Source organism: Pleurodeles waltl, chromosome 9 (genome assembly GCF_031143425.1).
Source record: "Pleurodeles waltl isolate 20211129_DDA chromosome 9, aPleWal1.hap1.20221129, whole genome shotgun sequence".
Lineage (NCBI taxonomy): Eukaryota > Metazoa > Chordata > Amphibia > Caudata > Salamandridae > Pleurodeles > Pleurodeles waltl.
In genome coordinates, this window is record NC_090448.1 from 1002450096 (window position 1) to 1002469668 (window position 19573).

General features: G+C 39.3%; 1 protein-coding gene across 1 annotated transcript; it reads right to left on the reverse strand.

Moving 5' to 3' along the window:
• Window positions 1-1058: 1058 nt before the first annotated feature.
• On the reverse strand, window positions 1059-17636 carry LOC138258761 (uncharacterized). Its single transcript, XM_069206013.1, has 4 exons — window positions 17616-17636; window positions 16504-16559; window positions 12787-12803; window positions 1059-1851 (listed from the first exon to the last, which is right to left on the reverse strand). The coding sequence occupies exons 2-4, from the start codon at window positions 16511-16513 to the stop codon at window positions 1276-1278; spliced, it is 603 nt and encodes a 200-aa protein (XP_069062114.1). The 5' UTR covers window positions 16514-16559; window positions 17616-17636; the 3' UTR covers window positions 1059-1275.
• Window positions 17637-19573: the final 1937 nt, after the last annotated feature.

Consider the following 19573-nt stretch of genomic DNA (forward strand, 5'->3'; position numbering starts at 1 on the left):
TATTCGTAGAAAATACACATCCTTACGTAGAGACATTTTCTTAGAACATCTGCGTGTTACTATAAAAACACTTCCTAGTCCTAGTACATGTCAAGAGGGAGATTCCGGCCAGGAACCTACAACTAGATGCTGAATGCCCCGTTGCAGATGCTGATGCAGATTACAGGCCTTTGCTCAGGTATGAGGGTTGATGTCCTCCCGGGGGAACCTAAAAGGCAGGCTTAGAGCTTCACATGCCGCGCTCTAAATATAATTTAGGGAGAAAATAATCTAGCGGCACTATGATAGCCTTATTCTTGTGCTTCACTCTCATCGTTACTATTTTAGTCCTACTGTGTTGTGTAGTTCTGGTTATTGCAGCTCACGCTTTGCTATCTAAAATACAGTTGTTTTATTAAACCAATCTTTAAAACTTAAACTCCCTTTGTCATTTATATATGAGACCGTACTGTGTATGAGAGAACCGGTTGTGACATGAGTGACCATGACTTCCCTGGGAAGTGCTAAGATGTCATGAGCTCGTCTGCCCAATTGAATCTTCCATTTGGGAGAGATGAGGCACTGCTAGTGAGCCGGAGCAAAACCCGGATTTAGAGTGACAAAGGTCCTCCACCGTGGGTCAGACTTACTCCCCCACACTGTGAACGATCTTGCCGCTCAAAATCCAGTATTCTCATTAGGATAATGAGAGCCTACGCGACAGTAACATAAGAACGCAAAAAGAAGCCGGCCATGACCTATTTAAGCATAGACCTAAATACTGTGAAGGGAGAGAGGAAGCCGTATAACTATATTTCTCTCAAATTCAAAGCATTGCCTTCCCAACAGCTCAAACGCAGTCACAATGTGGACAAAAATTATTAGTGTGGATGTGATTTTGATAATTTATAGTTCTCAGGAGTATTGAAAGGGAATTAAGTCCATCTTGAAGAGTGTGCAATATGTTCCAGGAGCTGACAATACAATATTATTCCCTAGTGTTCTACATAATTGTAGAAAGAGTGGTTTTACAAGTAAATGAAAATACATTTTTTGAACGGAACGCATTGAACAAATAATAATTGATTCATGCATTTATTTTAAAGTATAGACTGCAATTATATCCATTTTAACAATGTCAGATGGTGATACATAGATAGAAGCTGATTGTTCAGTTTTAAGACGGTTTGACTGAAGAGATTTGTTGAATGCAGATGTGGTACAACATGCATTAATAGATTAAGGTTTTTGTTTGATTGATTCCTTGTCATGTTTCTGTTCTAGAAGTTGCCCGAGTTACTTTCCCTGCTTTTGTCCCTTGTCTTTACCCTGGCACGTTCCTTCATGTCCCTTTCCTTGGCTCCCTTCAAGACCCTTTTCTACTTTTCCATATTCTTGACTCTTTCCCTTGTCGTCTGCTTGGCCCTTTCCTGGTTTTTCTGCATAGCCTTGCCACTGGTCTTGTCCCTTGCCACCTCCAAGTTGTGTTTCTTCAGCTTTTCCATGACCATATACCTGGCCATGTCCCTGGTCTTTTCCCTGACCTTTCCCCTGGTCTTTTGCTTGGTCTTTCCACTGGTCTTTTCCTTGATCATATCCCTGGTCTTTTCCCTGCCCATATACCTGACCTTTTCCCTGGTCCTGTGCTTCACCTTTTCCCTGTGCTATTCCATAGCATGTCCCTTGAACTCCTTGTTTCCCAGGTTCCTGTCCATAACTTTGGCTTGCTCCATAGTCTTTTCCCTTGCCAGGACTGACTCCTTGCCCTTGCAGCTGGCCATGACCCTTGTCGAGTCCTTTGTCCTGTCCTTGGTCTTGCCTTTGTCCGGAGAGGTCTTTTAGAACTCCGCACGTTCCTTCACTTTCTTTTCCCTGGAGAGAAAAGAAAGAAAACATGATGGAGAGATGGTAAGTTTATAATTCACTAAAATGAAACTAAATCTATTTAGTGTAATTTACAATTATTTAACAAACAGAAGCATCCATAAGGATGAAGAAAGCGAATGTTTGATTCACACTGTCAACACACATCAGCTGATTAGTGACGCAGTGGCATGCAAAATACAAAATCTCCCAAAAAAAGGATATGTTTCTAATTTGAACCATGTTGTACATTTAGGCAGTTTCAGTGCAAGGAGTCTCAGAGCTACATTCAAAATTATATTTTCCCACTTGGGGGCTCCCTCTCCTGTAGAAAAAGACAATTTTTGGTCTGTCTTCGTGTACTATGGTACCATCATGTGGCATCTTTGGTGGCAAAGTAACCCAGTTTCCTCCATTTGTCTTAATAGCAGCAGTCCTAGATGTGATAAGGGTAACAACATGTAAGAAAATACCATTTTCACACATCTACATGCAGTGTATGAACACTTAATTGACATGAAAATGTTTTGCTTTGTTATTTTCATGTTTTTTACTCATATTCCCATAAACAGGTTATACCGTTTTCGTTTTTAATAGAGCAACTACTTTCCCAGTTTTGTAACACCAAAAATGTTGCCATTGATGACATTGTCAATGACATCAAAAATCAAGTGCGACAACATAGACCTCCGCAGATCTACTTTGAATGTTGTGACCTCAAATCTGCTCCTGTTTTGTTCACAAGGGTGCAGAAGGGACAAGTCATAGACTGCCATTTGCTTTAACAATATCTAATAACACTTATTAAATAATAGAGGGGAGCTGTTGCTGGTTGCCTGTCTCTCAATCTACCTTTAATTTATCCAGAAACTAAACATAATAGAGTTTTCTGTTCACAATGACCCTCCATTGGAAGAATATTCTGAATGTTACCGAAAAATACTAAAGCTGCAAAGTGGGTCAGATATTAAAAATAAACCAAAATTGGAAAATATTCTGTTATGGATCTTCTTAAGATCGGAGTACATTTGTGCTATATTGGGAATGCAATAAGGTTTCTAGGAGTACATATGCAGGCCTTTGACAGGCAGAGGTTCACAGAAGTACTGGTAGAAGATACTTGTGATTTCTCATTTACGAACATGAGAAAGTAGTTTTGCATCCATACATATACATGGCATATAGGTACACACAGGGAAATGTCTTCCATGAGAGTATGGGCACTTTGAAATCTTTTTTGTCATTGGAAAAATATTTCCTACTTGTGAGAAGCCCCTTGGCCTACACCCTTCCATTTTTAGAAGTATTCCCCTTTCGAGTCCTATCCTATGGATTTACGACTGATCATATACATCTCTGACCCTTTTCGAAGCTGTGAGCAGGCTGAGGAAATGTTTGTGAATATTCACAATGAAGTACATTTATGAATGCTCCCAATCTTTGAGGGCTTGCCATTCTGTAAATCCACCATCTCTTCTTGGTAGATTTACTCGCATGGAAAACTGTCTGCTACCCTTGTGTATGCCTGTAAAACCACAGTGTGTGAATCACAAACAGGGCTTTACATGACAAATTGCTGCTTTCATGTTTAAGATGCACTTACATATGGAAATAGCTTTTCTGAATCAGGCCTCATGAATTCCAATACAGTGTTAAATTGTGTCATATGGTGTTGCCTTTCTGGGAATTTGTAGTGTTCTAAATTGCTAGTTTCACATGCGATGGCTTCTGTGGGCTTAGCACTATTGTTTTGTTAGGTGATTTCAGCTTCATAGACATCATTGATGTGGAGATGGGCAATACTAGCTGATTTGGGAAGAACTCTACTGGCGATTGAGGAATAGTCATTACAGGATAATGGGAGATCAGCAATACTGGCTGAAGTATTGGTTATACACACAGATGGAGGTGAGTAATACTGGCTGATGGGGGATGAACAATAATGGGTGAAGTATAGGCAATAATGGTGGATGGTGGATAAGTTATACTGGCTAATGATGGATAAGCAATACTAGCTTAAGCATAAGCAATACTTGCAGATGGATAATAACCACTACTGTCTGATATGAATGAACAATGCTTCCAGGAGTATTTGGAATGCTGCTGGATGGTAGATGAGCAATACTGGCTGATGGAGGGATAGGCAGTACTAGATGAAATATTGCAATACTGGCAGAAGTAGTGTTGCCAGCAGTGCCTGATGGTGGATGAGCAAGACTAGCACTGGCTAGTGGATGAGGAATGACAGCTAATGAGGATTACCATTACTAGATGTATTGATACCACTGACTGCTGACCAGTGTTATGTGGTGATGGCTGCACAGCACTTGCGATTGAGGGACGAGATTTATTGGTTTTGGGGAATCAGCAATACTGATTGATTTTGACTGAGCAAAACTGGCTAATGAGGGATGATTAATTCAGGCTGTTGGAGTAGCAGCACCAGTGGCTGGTGGAGTAATGCAAATACTATTTGATCAGGGATGGGTGATAAAGGCTGATGGGAATGGGGGATTGCACTAGATGCTGCATAGTTTGGGCTGAACCATACAGGCTCATGTAGGGTGTTGTTAGAAATATGTTTATTGGCGAATCAACTCCATAATGCTGACAGGAAATCCCTCTCAAAATTAGCAAAGGGTGATGACCTTATTTTTCACTGCCAGGTACATTGAGGATTTAGCCAGGAAGACTGTGTTGCTCTGATGTAGGGAAATATGTTAACAATACTACTAGTAGTAGTATTAGGTCTCAGTCTAAGGGGTATAATGCTTTATACCTGTTTGAATTTGTTCGATACATGATGGTCAAGCTTTACCTAAAGTGTAAGAAGGTTGATTTAATCTCTGTTGTAGTGTCTGAAATATGAACTGTAAGCAATGGCATCTCCTCTGTTGAGGAATTTAGGGTAAATCTCACCAGAAAATAAAAAAAGAGACTGTTGCTGGATTGCTTTCCCACTGCTGAGTTTTATAAATAGAAGACATTGCTCCTTTCCATCCCTCCCATTCACAAACACTGCCAGCAGAGCCCACAGGTACCTGTTTAATTCTCCTGGAACAGGGTACAGATACCTTACCAACATCCTCCTGAGAAGGCTGAAAAGCAGCTTTCCCCCCTCCTACTTTCTAACCCCAAGCAGGCTGTGTAGCACTTTGGCATTTGGTTAGGAGTGCTTGTTATTCTTTGAAAACCTTCCCCTTAATCCCTCACTAACAGGACCAATCTATATGGTGTTTCTTTGCATCAGTGTGAGCATCACAAAGATGCAAACAACAAGTAAAGCAAAAAGTTTCTGACAATTAGGGTTGTGCAATATTGTGTAGATGTATGCTTCCGTGTGTTTATATTGATCTGTTTGTGCATGTTTGTATGGTGAGCTTTTCTCCCATTTTTGGTAGGCATCTCTCATATCTCCTCTACATCTCTTAGTTTCAGTGGCGATCCCAGGCATGGGTTGTCTATTCATGGCATTGGATAATACTCTCTGACATTGGGTGGCCACCATACCATCTGGTGGTCCCACTTGGCATCTGATTATTTTGGACTAATGTGGACATCCCTGAAATCAGATGGCCATGGATGGTGTATACTGAGTATCCTTAAGTCGTCCCTTCCATTTAATGGCCACTTTTCGCATCCAAATGTTGCATTGTCACCCATGGCAACTGGTGGGTATCACTTCCATATTGTGGGCATTCCTAATATCTAGTGATGACCCCTGATATGTGGCAGTGATAGCTGGAATAATCTGGGGCTCAATGACATTTCATGGACATCCCAGATACATGGTGGCTATTACTTGCCTCTGATGAGTATTTTTGACATCTGATGGTTATCACTAGCTTGAGGGAGCAATGCATGGTATCTGGTAGACATCCATTAGAGGTGGTCACACTTGCATTATGCTGGGCATCCCAGGCGTAGCGTAGACATCCCTAATAAATATGGTATGCATTCCTGCTATCTGGTAGCCAAACCTGGTGGCCATCCTTTTCTCTGTGCCACAAGGTGTGCAACCGAGCATCTTGTGACAACCACTGACATCAAATGGTCATATGGTGGTCATTCTTTGCTTACTGAGTGGGCACCTCTGGCATTTCATGAGTCTCCCCAGTATGATATGGTAACCCATGGGCAGGAGAAGCAGGGTCTGTCTTTTTGAAGCAGTATTAAATGTATCTGATGAGAAAATTGAGCCTGTATTCGGATATTTCAGACCAAATTGGTGGATGTACACTCACTGTAAAGCTGGTATTTAATGACAATTGGGGTATTATAAGGTAATATCAATCTTTTGTTTAAGTTAAAGAGTGATGGATGGAGTGATATGTATGAGAAGGTGTAATTAGGGTCAAGGCCAGTGTATGTTCAGAAAATTGTGAATTTTTGATGAACAATTTGTTTAATTTCTAAAAATGACAAATTGATTTATAAATACATAATGCTTATGAATTGATTTATGTTTGCCCGTTGGCTGATGTTATAGAAACCTTCAGCTTCAAAATAATCCGATGCTACGCAGTTGATCATCACCCTTTCTCAAAATGTCAGTGCCACCACTATCCAGTTGAATCTTTGTCTCCTGGAAGTGGCCTAGTGAATGGATCATAACGGCCTAAAACTTAATGGAGATAATAGAGAGGTGTTGATTTTAGGCAACCACCCCAACATCAGGTCCCCGGCATAGTGGCCAACCTATCTGGCCTCTTCTCCGTCAACGAAACAAAAAGTAAAAAAATCTTGGCATCTAACTAGAACACAAGCTCTCGCTCGATGACCAAGTGAACTCTCTCGCTGGAAAATGCTTCAGGATCTTAAGAATCCTTAAGAAGAACCTGGGACACTTACCTTTTTCGTCCCACAAAAGTGTAATTCAGGCCTTGGCCATCTCCCACCTAGACTACTGCAATGTTCTATAGCTAGGACTAACACAACCAAGACTAAGTGGACTAGAGAGAATCTAAAACTCAGCTGCCCCTGTGCTGTTCAATCTTCCCAGGCGTGCTCCCATGAGCACTGGCCTGAGAGACCTGCACTGGCTTCCTACTGAGAAATGGATGCACTTTAAAGCCCTCTGCTATTGCTATAAGGCTCTGTCAAATTTGAGCACACAATATCTTCAATCTTAATCACAGAGAGAAACCTAATATCATCAGATGCTTGGTTATCACAGGTTCCTAAATCTTACAGATCCAGAGCTGGGGGCAGCTCCTTCAGATTTATGGCCCCTGTGAATTGGACAGTTTAAAACCTGACCTTTTTTATTTCAAACTACTGGTCTTTCTTTCAAAGTAGCTTTTATATACATTGTTGCAGAAGTCTAGTTCTTGGGCACTTTAAGAGAAGTAGTCATGTTCTCTACAAAATCAGCTCATTATTATTAATATATGGAATGTGTTACTTTCAGAAGATTGTAAACTGATGAACAAATACAAACCTGATATTTGAGAGCAAAATAACTATATTGTAAGAAAATGATATGCTGGTGTTTGAGGAAAAATTGGTAATTTACCAAACACAGAACAGCTGATAGTTGAAGGCAAAAAGTAATCTATTTCAAAAACCTGACAAAAGATGTTAAGGGACGATATGAGGGCATTTGTTCATTTCGAAAATAAACATAGAACTGATATTTTGGAGATTATTCATGCTGAGTCGGGCACACTAGATATTCAGCTGACTAACCGTCAAACCTTACCTTTATCACTAATGGCAACAAGCGAATTATCGATCACACAGTACTTTATTACACACATTTTTCGATATGCAAGGATTATAAACCCATTCCGTAGAAAGAGAGTGGCCATAATCCTCAACATTATGTTACACTGGAGCTATGAACTCTGTCCAAAATGTAACTATCAAGTTAAGGAATCTGTGTTACAGTTTAATTAAATAATAATTAGATGGAACAGAGAATTCCCTTTTAAAATTTGAATGGGAATTAAACAATGTACATGGCTGAATACTCAAAAGGATCTATTACATTTAATTTTGAATTTAATCTCAACAACAGCCATAAATAAGTTCACTAAACATTCTAACTCTAAAGCTTGAGTGTTAAAATTCGGAGAAAAAGGAACACTGTAAACAAGTAAAAATCCTGCAAGGTCCTGTTGGAGCATAAGAGATTGAGGCAAAAAAACGCTATCAAAGCAAATAAGAAAAATAGAAATAAATGCTCAAGGAGCCACCAGACTCTTCATTATTGCGCTTCAAAGTTACACAATGGAAAGTTATTATTGTTAATAGTGGGGCATGGCATGGGAAGCTACAAGAATACAATTGATTATTATGTATAATATGAGAAGTGAAAAATATATGTTTACTGTTTTTATGCAAGTAATCCATCTGACTTCATTGTTTTCCCTAAATATACAAACACTGCATTATAAACTTAAAAAAAGGAAATAATTTTATTGATTACAAAGGTTATTCTTAAAAAATACTAGAAACTAGTCAAATTCCTCACTCCTGGAAAAGGGTGCTAATACATTCACTATGCACAAAAATCATCCCAAAAAATCATCACATTCCCCTCCTCAATGCAAAGAGGAAGCTATTAGGTAAATTTCTAATTAACAATCTGCATATCTGGGCTGAACATCAGAACTTACTCTCTCTTCCTATCAATCAGAAGGCTTAGCTGCTCTGCAGGAGACAATAATGTTGCACTTACCCAATACTTGAATAGGCCATTAAAGAAAATTCTAATTCTGTACACATGCTACATAGATTAGATTAAACATCAACATTTGATAAGGTTAACCACAGGAACTTATGGGCTAAATTAGTAAAAGGGGAATTAATACCTAATTACAAGGGAACCTGACTTGAAGTGAAGCTCACCTGGAGGTCACTCTCTCCAAAAATGATAAACTCCAAAGGTTTAGCTCCCTCACTTTATACATATCAGATTTAAATCAAGATCTTGAGAATGCAAATGGTCTTCCACTAAAACCTGGACATGTGGCTATCATCTATCTGGAGTACACAGAAGATATTGTCATATTTTGTTTAACTCCTGCAGGGCTCCAATCTCAGCTATTTCATCTACAAGATTACAACCTAGATAATGATCTAAAAGTGAACTTAGGGACAACCAAAATCATGAAGGAGCTATTCCCAAATTTGTCTGTGAATATTTTACAGCTGAAAAGGACTATTTAAAACATCTGATATTATTGGAACTCAAATGACCTATCAGTACTAAAAGCAGATTATGCATTGGGGGTATGAACAAGATCACTGAAGAAAATAACCTTCCTCCAATAACAGAAAGATTACTTGGCCAGAGTGCAAGGCCTTAATACAGAAGATCCTCAAGAGTAATAGCACACAGTTGGACCTCTACATTTTAAAATCATACAAATATGAAGATTATTATATCAATACCTAATTGGATTTTAAACAGGACTAAGGGTGATCACTAGACCACCAGACTCGCGGATGGCAGTTGGACCGCCTCTAACGCGGCGGTCCAAGCGCCTCATCACAACCTTGGCTGCAGGGCCGCCAGAGAACCGCTAGCTCTACCATGATCAGAGATCCCGGCAGTCTGGAGGTGGTGGTGGTCCTCATTCACCAGGGATTACAACCCCTTTCTCTGCCAGCGGTTTCATGGCGGTACCACCACCATGAAAAGGCTGGTTGAGAACGGGTGCAGAGGCTCCGGGGGGGCCCTGCTCTGCCCATGCACTTGACATGCGCAGTGCAAGTGCCCCCTGCCCAGCCCCCTCGCAATGTTCACTGTCGGCTTTGCTTTGCAGATAGTGAATATTCCAAGGGTGCTACTGCACCCTCCCCGCTACAGCATTGGCACCAGCTTGATTACGAGCCAAGAATATGCTGTAGGCTGTTTCCTGCTAGGCCAGAAGGTGGAAACTCAGGTTTATACCCGCTGACCTAGCGGGAAACTCTTAATTGGGCCGGCGGGGAGGTAGCCTATGTGGTGGCAACCTCCCTGTCGTAACTGTCTGCCGAACTCATAATGAGCCCCTATATTTTGTTATCATTGGATCCAGTCTGCAAAATAATATACCTAAGATTTTGTTTATTAAATATACTGATATGGTAGTTTGAGGGAGCATGGAACTGGCAGTGCTCAAAATTCGAGATCTTAAGACTCTGTGGATATAAGGATGAGTCAATTGAGCACATATTCTGCTTGTGTCCAGCACTTTGGATTTGTGCAAAAAATATCTAAATTCGGCAGTCGTCACAGCTAATACCAGAATTATATATCAGCCACCAAATACTGCTTCTCACTAATTTATTCTGATATTGATCATGTCTTTGGACTTTCCCTACTTCATCTACAATAAAAGGCATGATATTATCGAAAGAGCTATAGATAGAACTGTGTGCTAAATACTTGTTTGTATCTTTTAAAATCACTGTGGTTAATTGGCTGTATTACTGATCATTATTTATTTATTTATATATTTTATTGTTGGTAAGGTCGTCTTGAATATTAGGTCTGTGGTTTTGTTATTCTAATTCATGAAATATTTTTTTCTACACAATACATTTGGATTCATTTGTTCACAAGCTCAGCGACCTAACAATTTCACTTTTCATGACATTGTGAATAGCTCTGTGGGCGTTATCAAGAGCACTGGACATATTGAAGTTAACTGCTTTATACGCCAGCAATCCTAAACCAAATCTCACCAATCTGTAATGGATACGTAAAGTAGATATTTTGTGTCTGGGCTACAGAGAGTCAACAGAATTAACAAATTCCCAATTGTAAAATAGGGTAAGCTCCACAGCTATTTGCATTAGTTTACAGCCATGCTAAATGGAATATAAGTTTTTTTTATGAGCCTTTTCTCAATCTTAACAATAAAACCGGTAATAGGCAAATTAAATAAAAATGAGATAACTTTTGTATTTCAACACATAGCACACAAATTATGCCCTTGGCAATATCGAACATTGTATGCATTCTGCTTAATTATATTTACTAGCATTGTGGCAAATACTATGGCAAACATTTTACAGGCATTTTTTTCTTAAACTCCATTACTAACAGATGCTAAGAGATTAATGGATTTCACTGATACAAGAGTAATGGATGATTTGATAATTCTGCCAAGACTGGTCCACAAGCAAATTCTTAATGGATGGCATACTATGTACTGAATTAACTACTTAACAGTGAATAGAGTACAATCTGAAATTATCAGCACTACAGATATATGAGGTTTATACCTGTATGAATTGTGTGACCCGATGGACGTGTCTATGGTTTTAAGATTTGAGGTGGGGGTTGTAAAATCTGTTATGATCACTGGAGAAAAAATGGGTCTTTCTTCTGGGTGCGGTGAACTTCTAGAGACCCATATATGGTGACCATCCCCTTTAGAGATCATTACAGACACTTAGGTCTGTTCACAAAATGCATTTTGTAGTATGTTTGGTACTACTACTGTGGTACTACTCATGTCCTACAAAATGCCTTTAAACTACCTGGAGGTGAGGATCTGCTTCTCTGCCTCTCTGATCTTGTATATGAGGAGATCTCTGAACATATTAGTGTATATTTGAGGGGTAAATGCAGGTGGGACAAAGGGACGTGGTTAGGAAATTGGGAATATCTGCTCCTCCATGGGAGAGATTTAGGAAAATGTAAAAAGGATTTTAGGCAGATACCTGCTAGTACAAAAACACCCACAAATAGTAAGACCATTTCCATTCACAAACCTCACTTCTAAATTTACTAAACCACAAAATGCCAAAAAGCAGGTTGGTTTAAATGTATCCCAGCCCAGCTTTGGAGAGAATCTGGTTCCACAAATGACCAATCACTGGTACTGCAACCCACACTGTAGACCCTAATGGAGGCAGTGACTTAAAATAAAAAGCCATAGCAGATAATGTTAAAATAATTAAATTATTTCAAATTTTACATTAAAAAATTAACTTAGTGTTAAAAATATACAAAATGAATAAATGACTATTTTATGATTTTATATTTTACCTTATTAAAAAATCAATTTTATTTTTAAACGTATAAAAACTAGAAAGAAATAAGTTAGATTAATTAAATATAATTTTAAATCAATTTCTTAAATAATAAAAATGCTGATGAGGGTTGGGATTTTTTATTTTGGTAAAAATAAATAATGCATAAAAATAAATTGATATATTTAAATAATTTAAGACCAACAAGCAACCGCTACTGCGGATGCTTGACCCCAAGACAGTGTGGCGTGTAAAACTAGGAGCAATGACCAGTGTAAACAAAATCCACTAACAGTTTGTTCAAAGGAACTGCGCAAATTCAGGACCAACAGGGCCAAGGGTGTTTTATTTCCCTATGACACGTTTTGGTTTACACAAAGCCTTGATCACAGCTTTCTTTAAGCTGGAACGCATCATGAGAAAATAAACTTCCACTGTTTACACCTTTGGCCCAGTGTGTGCGTGGTTCCTTTGAAGCGTTCCTGGACTTTTGGATTTGAATGATTCAATAAACATTTATTTTGATGAGTTAATGTGTTGTCATTTTTATTTTATTTAGTTATAAATATTTGTTTTAAATTATTTGCGTTTGCAGTCGGCACCAAAATATTTTTACAATTTTTTGTAATTGATAAACTTTCAGCATTTTCCGTATATTTTCATTAGGCAGATCTCGGCCAGAGAGCTCCATCCGTACATGGAAAGTTACTAGGAGGAACTGTACACTTGTAAATTCAGTGTTAGATGTCTCCACTCTCTGACTTCGGTGGGTGGAGACATTCAAGTCCAAGCTATGTGTAAGTCTGGAGTCAGAAGTGGTGTCAAAATTAACTCTCCTTTTGGATTTCGTTCCACACTGCATGAGGAAGGAAAATGCCATCCTTTGAGTCTATTGAAACTTTAAGATTAGATCAATAACTTCTGCCACCACATTCGCACCATCTTAGAAAGTAACACTGTACAGTGTCTTACCTGCTTCTGCTTTTGTGCTGTAAGTTAAAAAAGACAATGTTGGTTGAAATTTATAATTGATTTAATGTTGGTTTTTAACAAAAATCACATTTTTGCAACATATATACACAATGCAAGTTTGCTACTGGGCAGGGTGACCACTGCAGGGTGATGATACTAAAGTGTTTCTATTGATCTATTTATTTTTTATCGAAGAGAGGAAATATACTTTGGGAGTAAGGATTCATCAACAGTGGAAAAGGAATATACATAAAGTTTACCAAATACATGTTTTACACCTTTAAAATATTTTCATATGAATACAACCTTTGATTCACACCCCTTGAAACATGGGGGATGTGGATTCTCTCTACGTTTACACACTCCGTGAAGCTACTGGTCCATGTAAATGGACATATGGATACTTGGGTATACAGTAGTTACTGCAAGTGCCCGTGAATACCCACAAGGCTATGACTGTGAATGTTGGCCTCATGTTGTGGCCATCTCGCCTGACATTCCCCAAGGGACACACACACGCCTCCCCTGGTTATCAACGACCGACAGAAGCAGCAGAACATCCTTCCTTGTTAGTGACATCTCCATACCTAATACTGCAGCAACCCGGCCTTTGTGAATCAGGATTCCATGGATAAATGTGACTTTCTAGTGAAATAGATGTTATAATCTGGTCTTATACACTTCTCTTTTCCCGTTAGAACGTTGTTGCTATTTTTTGTTTCTATCTGGAATATTTAGAAACAATTATAAGACAACTCGAAGGATTGGGGGGGGGGGAAGGACGGCAAAGTTTGCACAAAAAAAGAGGAAATTAATATGGAACACAACCCACCACATAATGAAACCTTAGAGTTTATCTCAGAATTTAGATTTCAACTCTTTTCTTTTACGCTCGGCAACAAGACATGCGCAGCTGGGGTCATGGACTGAAGTGTTTCCATAAATAAACCGACGCTGTAACCAATGTGCATCAAATCGTAGCACATATGTAATTGTACACAGTTGCTAATGGGTGGAGTGAGTCAGGGAGAGACATTTGTTTAGACCAAGGACTGCCAACAAAAGGCTTGACTCATGCCAGGTTTGTGGGCTAACCACCGACTATGCCAGCATGCCTATTAACGCTCATTTTATTTTATGTATTGCATCGTACTTGTTTATCCTGTAACTCTGACACGGATGCTAAGCACTGCTGGTCTACACATTTCATAATGGGGCAGCTTTTGGACATTCAAAAAGGTCATTACAGGAAACTCTAGCAGAGTGATGGTTGTTCTAAGCCCCCTTACATGAATAAATACATATATCTGGGAGCCAGAGCTACATTAAGCACTGATGTAAAATAGGGCTTTTAAAATATTTAAATTGACTGTATGTGCCAGAAACATATGACATTTATAGCCAATTACCCAATTGTTGAGGTACTGACTTGCTAATGTCTGTTTTGTAACATTTTAGCTTATGTTTTGAGCAACAAGAACAAACATCTCCTTCTATCTTCACTATGGATTTTAAACACCTTGTGAAGCTTTTTCTAAATAAAGACGTTTCTAGCTGCTCAGTTCGTGGCAATACGTTAACTGTCCACCGTCAAGTATAGAATAAAACAAACTTTATTCCATCAAACTCATCAACAAGAGGTGGTAAATGGAAATGTATGTTTCAAATGAATTGCTAGTATATATTTTTGTGGTATATTGTTACTTTCCATCTATATATGCTTCATGTGGCAAATTGCCTGTGTGTATTGGAAACTAATGAAGATGGCACTGGATGGGGACAATATTCGCCCTTGTGCATGTTGCTGGTTATATAAACTAGCTGAAAATGTTGTGACATCACATGTGCTGTCGCTGGACTCTTCCCGTAGTATGCTACAATCAGACATCATACAGTCATGAGTAGTTTATTAGAGAGGCAGTAGAGAGGTGCCTGCAAATACTGTACCTTACCCCTAATGCTTCCTTTTAGAGGAATGGACCTCAGAGGCTGATCCTATATGAATGAATCAGATACACTTCTGGGGGGTGGGCTATGTTCATAATTCATAACTCACTATGCACCAACAATAACCCTACTGGCTCAAAAGAGTCGCACCAGTGGGGCCAATAGACTTTCTTTTTGATTTGTGGACTATTCCACCAACTTTGACACTAACATTTGTGGTAGCAAAATGGGGAAAATTGATCGAATTGGCGCGTCCAAAGATAAGTGTTGGATATACTGAGTGAATTATAGTGAATTGTATCATAGTACATGAGTCTGCAATCACATAATATATAATACCATGAGTTCACAAATCCAATGTGATGGGGCATTAGACAAGAATACACCTTAGCAACCTGGTAATCCAGTTTACACATTTGCAACCTGATTTTTGAATTGTCTAAGGGAAATTGTTCCTATAAAATCTTGATCATTTCCTGTATGCCATATTGCTTATGCAGATGACATACTGTGCAGTTGGACTGAGCAAACATTGGCCTTTTTCAGAGTGTGGCTTGAAGATCAATGATCGCATATACTTCTATCTGCATGGCCCATGTTAAAGTCTTTTAGGGCCAGATGTAGGAAGCACTTTGTGAGTCGCAAACGGCAAAATTTGCCGTTTGCGACTCGCAAATGCGTGTTTCCTATGCAGAAATGCATTTTGCGAGTCGTTACCGACTCGCAAAATGCATTTCCGAATCGCAAATAGGAAGGGGTGTTCCCTTCCTATTTGCGATTCGCAATGGTATGCAATTCCATTTGTGACCGCTTATGCGGTCGCAAATGGAGTCACAGTTACCATCCACTTGAAGTGGATGGTAACCCATTCGCAAACGGGAAGGGGTCCCCATGGGACCCCTTCCCCTTTGTAAATGGACCCCAACATTTTTTTCAGGGTAGGGAGTGGTCCAAGGGACCACTCCCTGCCCTGAAAAAACCGAAACAAAAGGTTTCGGATTTTTTGAAATGCAGCTCGTTTTCCCTTAGGGAAAACGGGCTACATTTAAAAAAAAAAGAAAACTGCTTTATTGAAAAGCAGGTCGCTAACATGGAGGCCTGCTGACTACAGCAGGCCTCCATGTTAGCGAGTGCCTATACTCGCTATGGGGCCGCAATTTGCGACCCACCTCATGAATATTCATGAGGTGGGTCATTGCGACCCCATAGCGAGTTGCAGTCGGTGTCTGAGACACCGTACTGCATAGCAATTTGCGAGTTGCAAATTGCGAGTCGGAAGGACTCGCAATTTGCAACTCGCAAATTGCTTCCTTCCTACATCTGGCCCTTAGATTGTTCTGCCATTTTTGATGATCTGACTGTAAAACTGTAACTGAGTAAAATCCAGTTAATTTGCGAGAACAGGACTGCTGCACTGAAGTGCACTGAAGTGCACATATACTGAAGGCTCACTAGCATAAATCAGCATTCATGTTGACACTGCGTAAAAACACATTTCCACCTAACTCAGCATTACTGCACTGTTTCTATGATTTTACTACAGATAAATATAGTTAAAATATTGCTGGATTCTGATAAAATAACTCTTATTAAATTAGCTTGTTAATATTTTTTGACACTTTGTTATATTTTTAGTGTATCTGTTTTTCGTTGTTTTCCTGTGCTGATTAGTGGTAATGTAGTTTATTTATATTAACTATTAATGACCACAAATAATTTAGAGGTTGAGGTTGTGACGACAAGGTGAAATTAAGAGCTGCAATCACTTACATTGGTCCATGGCTTGGGAGTTTGTTGTCTGGTGTCCCCAAAGGAGAAATAAGGGTCTGTAAAGGAAAGAAAATTAATCAGAAAAACTAAAATAAGGAGCAGGAAAGTTGATCATTGTACTGTGGCGATCTATTACTAGAAATGTGCATTACCTGGGGGTACTTTTTGACATTTCTATAAATATGTAGGGGAAATTCATTTTAGTGGCTAACTTAGCAACTGAAAAATCAGAAAACCTGAATCCATATTGCTGAAAATCATCTTAATCAGATTATTTGAACGTGGGTAGTCACTGTATCGAACATCTTGTCGTCCATTATCTCAGTACAAGCACCTAACTACTTTAATTAGGCTCCATACAACAGATGTATGGAATGATGTTACTAGGAAGCCATTCTGAAACCATCTGTCTACTACACTGGGCCAAAGGTGAGAAGATAGTGTCCTTCATGCTACAAGGAATATGAGCTCTCCTGAGTATGGAGATGTTAGCTAATGAGATGAGAACTGTGGCAACAGTACTTGGGTTTTTGGCAAAGGGCTGCAGTGGTGAAACATGTCAGAGGAGATGACAAGCCCTTAGATTGATAAATGCCAAGATGCAACAAGACGTGCCTGGCTAGAATAGAAGGGGGCGTGTGGGCAGAGCACCCCAGGTTCTATTAATGAGGTGTAAATATTAAAGAAATGGGAATACTGTTATAGTAAACTACTGTGGCAGATCTATGTAAATAGAAAATATGGCAGTAAAAATTATTAAAAGTTGAAGGTGGCCTGAAAGGGTTAATCTCACAGCATCTTGTCCCAGCAGTTACATTCGTCTTTTCCATCTGTCTCTACGAAATGTATTTTCATAAAACACCTAGCATTGACTAGTTTCTCTAGAGACAAAGGCTTTCTTTTAGTTTATACACAGCGCTAGCTGAAAAAACAACTTTAAAAAACAGTTTGTACATATAAACATATCCAAAATATGCTAACAAGTACTATCGACACTTAGACTATGTATATACCTATATACATGCAATTACATCAACACATTGAAACGTACAGCCTGCTTAAGACATGCACATACAGCGCAGTGTTTCCTTTTCCTAAAGTTGATCTCTTACCAGAATGGATGGGTAGTCAAGGACCTGAAAGCACTGCTGAGAGATTGGCTTTTATATACAGGCCTGGCAGGGCTCTGAGCACCCACTGGGCAAGACCCCACCCTATCAAACGCGTGTTAGGCGACGACAAAGTAATTTAATGCGTCCGGTAGTGCACAGCACGTCCGTATGAGCCAAATATAAATACTTCGATTCGTTTAATGAGAATACTTGTGATTATTTTTAATTAGAACTACTATCTTAATTTTTCTGAACCTAGGCCTGAGCCATGAACAGACAGCACATCCTAGAGAAGGAGCTCACAGACGCAATGAACCAGAAACAGACATCATCAATTGCAGACTTTCAAGGTCGTGACCCTACTCGTCTGTGTCAGTGCTCCTTACTTGAAAAATGACGTGTAGACTGTCACTGCCCTCCACAGTATTAGTAAGTCAGTACTTAATGGCACTCCTTCAGTGGCATTTTATAAGGGAGCAGTGCATTATTAAAAGAGCAGAATGTACTGTCTACTCACCTTCGCATTCCAACCTCTGCATTTAGTTATCTACATATTTCAATTCATTGACTTAAAATATTGATTGTGTATGGATACAAGACACATTAAAGACAATATTATATATATAGAATTATAGATGGGTAAAATGAGTGCCATTAAAAAGACAACAAGCGGGAAGCATAAGTTGTCAACGATGTCACTATGGTATGGTGTGCCAAGACAAATCTAATCCAGACACCATGAGGAGTGGAAGGTGATCATTAGCAAACTTCAGAGATAAAGCCCACAAGGAAGGGCACCAATGCTGAGTTCTACACATGAGTGCTTTGTAGTGCAATGATCCACAGCATTCCACTCAACAGAGATGTCAATCAACACTATTATAACACAAGACATGTTCCTATAGTTACTGTACTACTTAGGCACCACATCTGCCTTTATACACAAACAACAAAGCAAATGGGAATAAAGAAGTACAACGTCCTCAAGTGAGGTAACAGAATTATGGGGCCATATTAAAAAACTGCAAATTGTAATAAGTTTTGTAGTACAAAACTTACTACAAAGTGAAATTCATTGCACTTTTGAGAACGTAACTAGTTTTTTGTATTCACAAGCTCAACTTTTAGTAGTAAGTCCTTAAGTCTGTTATTTTCTAAAGGAAAGTGTAGCTGTACCAGTGGTTGGCCACGTGTAGTGCTGGACTTACTACAAAAGCTTACGTTACTACAAAAAGTGCAGTTTGTGATACCGAAAAGTAATAAACCTACTCAAAAGTGTACACATTGTAAAATGGGTTCTGCCCATTAAATAAGCCCAGATGTTGTACCGTTTAGATCACCTGGTTTTGGACTTTTTACTGTGTGTGAGTCTCACTACAGGTGTAATCACCTGGTAATCACATGGTAAGCGAACTGCAAATGTTTACTGCCAGACTCTGCCTTTTAGGATTCGGCTAGGGTAAGAGGCACTTTGCTGATTACAAGTGAACACATGTGGCCATGTGTACACATGTGCGAGGCTACCATTGTATGCAGCTCACTAAATGCCTAAAGGTAGCCTGGCACCGGGGGAACTCTCCAGAATGGGATATTGACCTAGGATTTGCCTCATAATATTAGTGGGTACTTATTGGTAAAGTCCGTGTGATTTACTGTTTTACCTGCAGTGACATTTTACTATACAATTGGGGAAATCTGCCTTAGAGTTTGTCCTCCCTTAGACATACAGAGGCTGTGGGGTATGAAACTAGCTGGAAAAGGTGCATTAAGTTCATATTATCGGGTCATAAGACCATACATGTTCATTTTCTGGGTCCTCCAGAATTGTCATATTTCTGTGGTTCGGCTTAGGATCTGAGCTCAGTCCTTTTGTCACCCTCCTGGGCCAAGTTAATTACATTTCTCTCCAGCAGCAAGTCAAGGGCCTCGCCACACAAAAGGAGTAATTAACAGTGCTT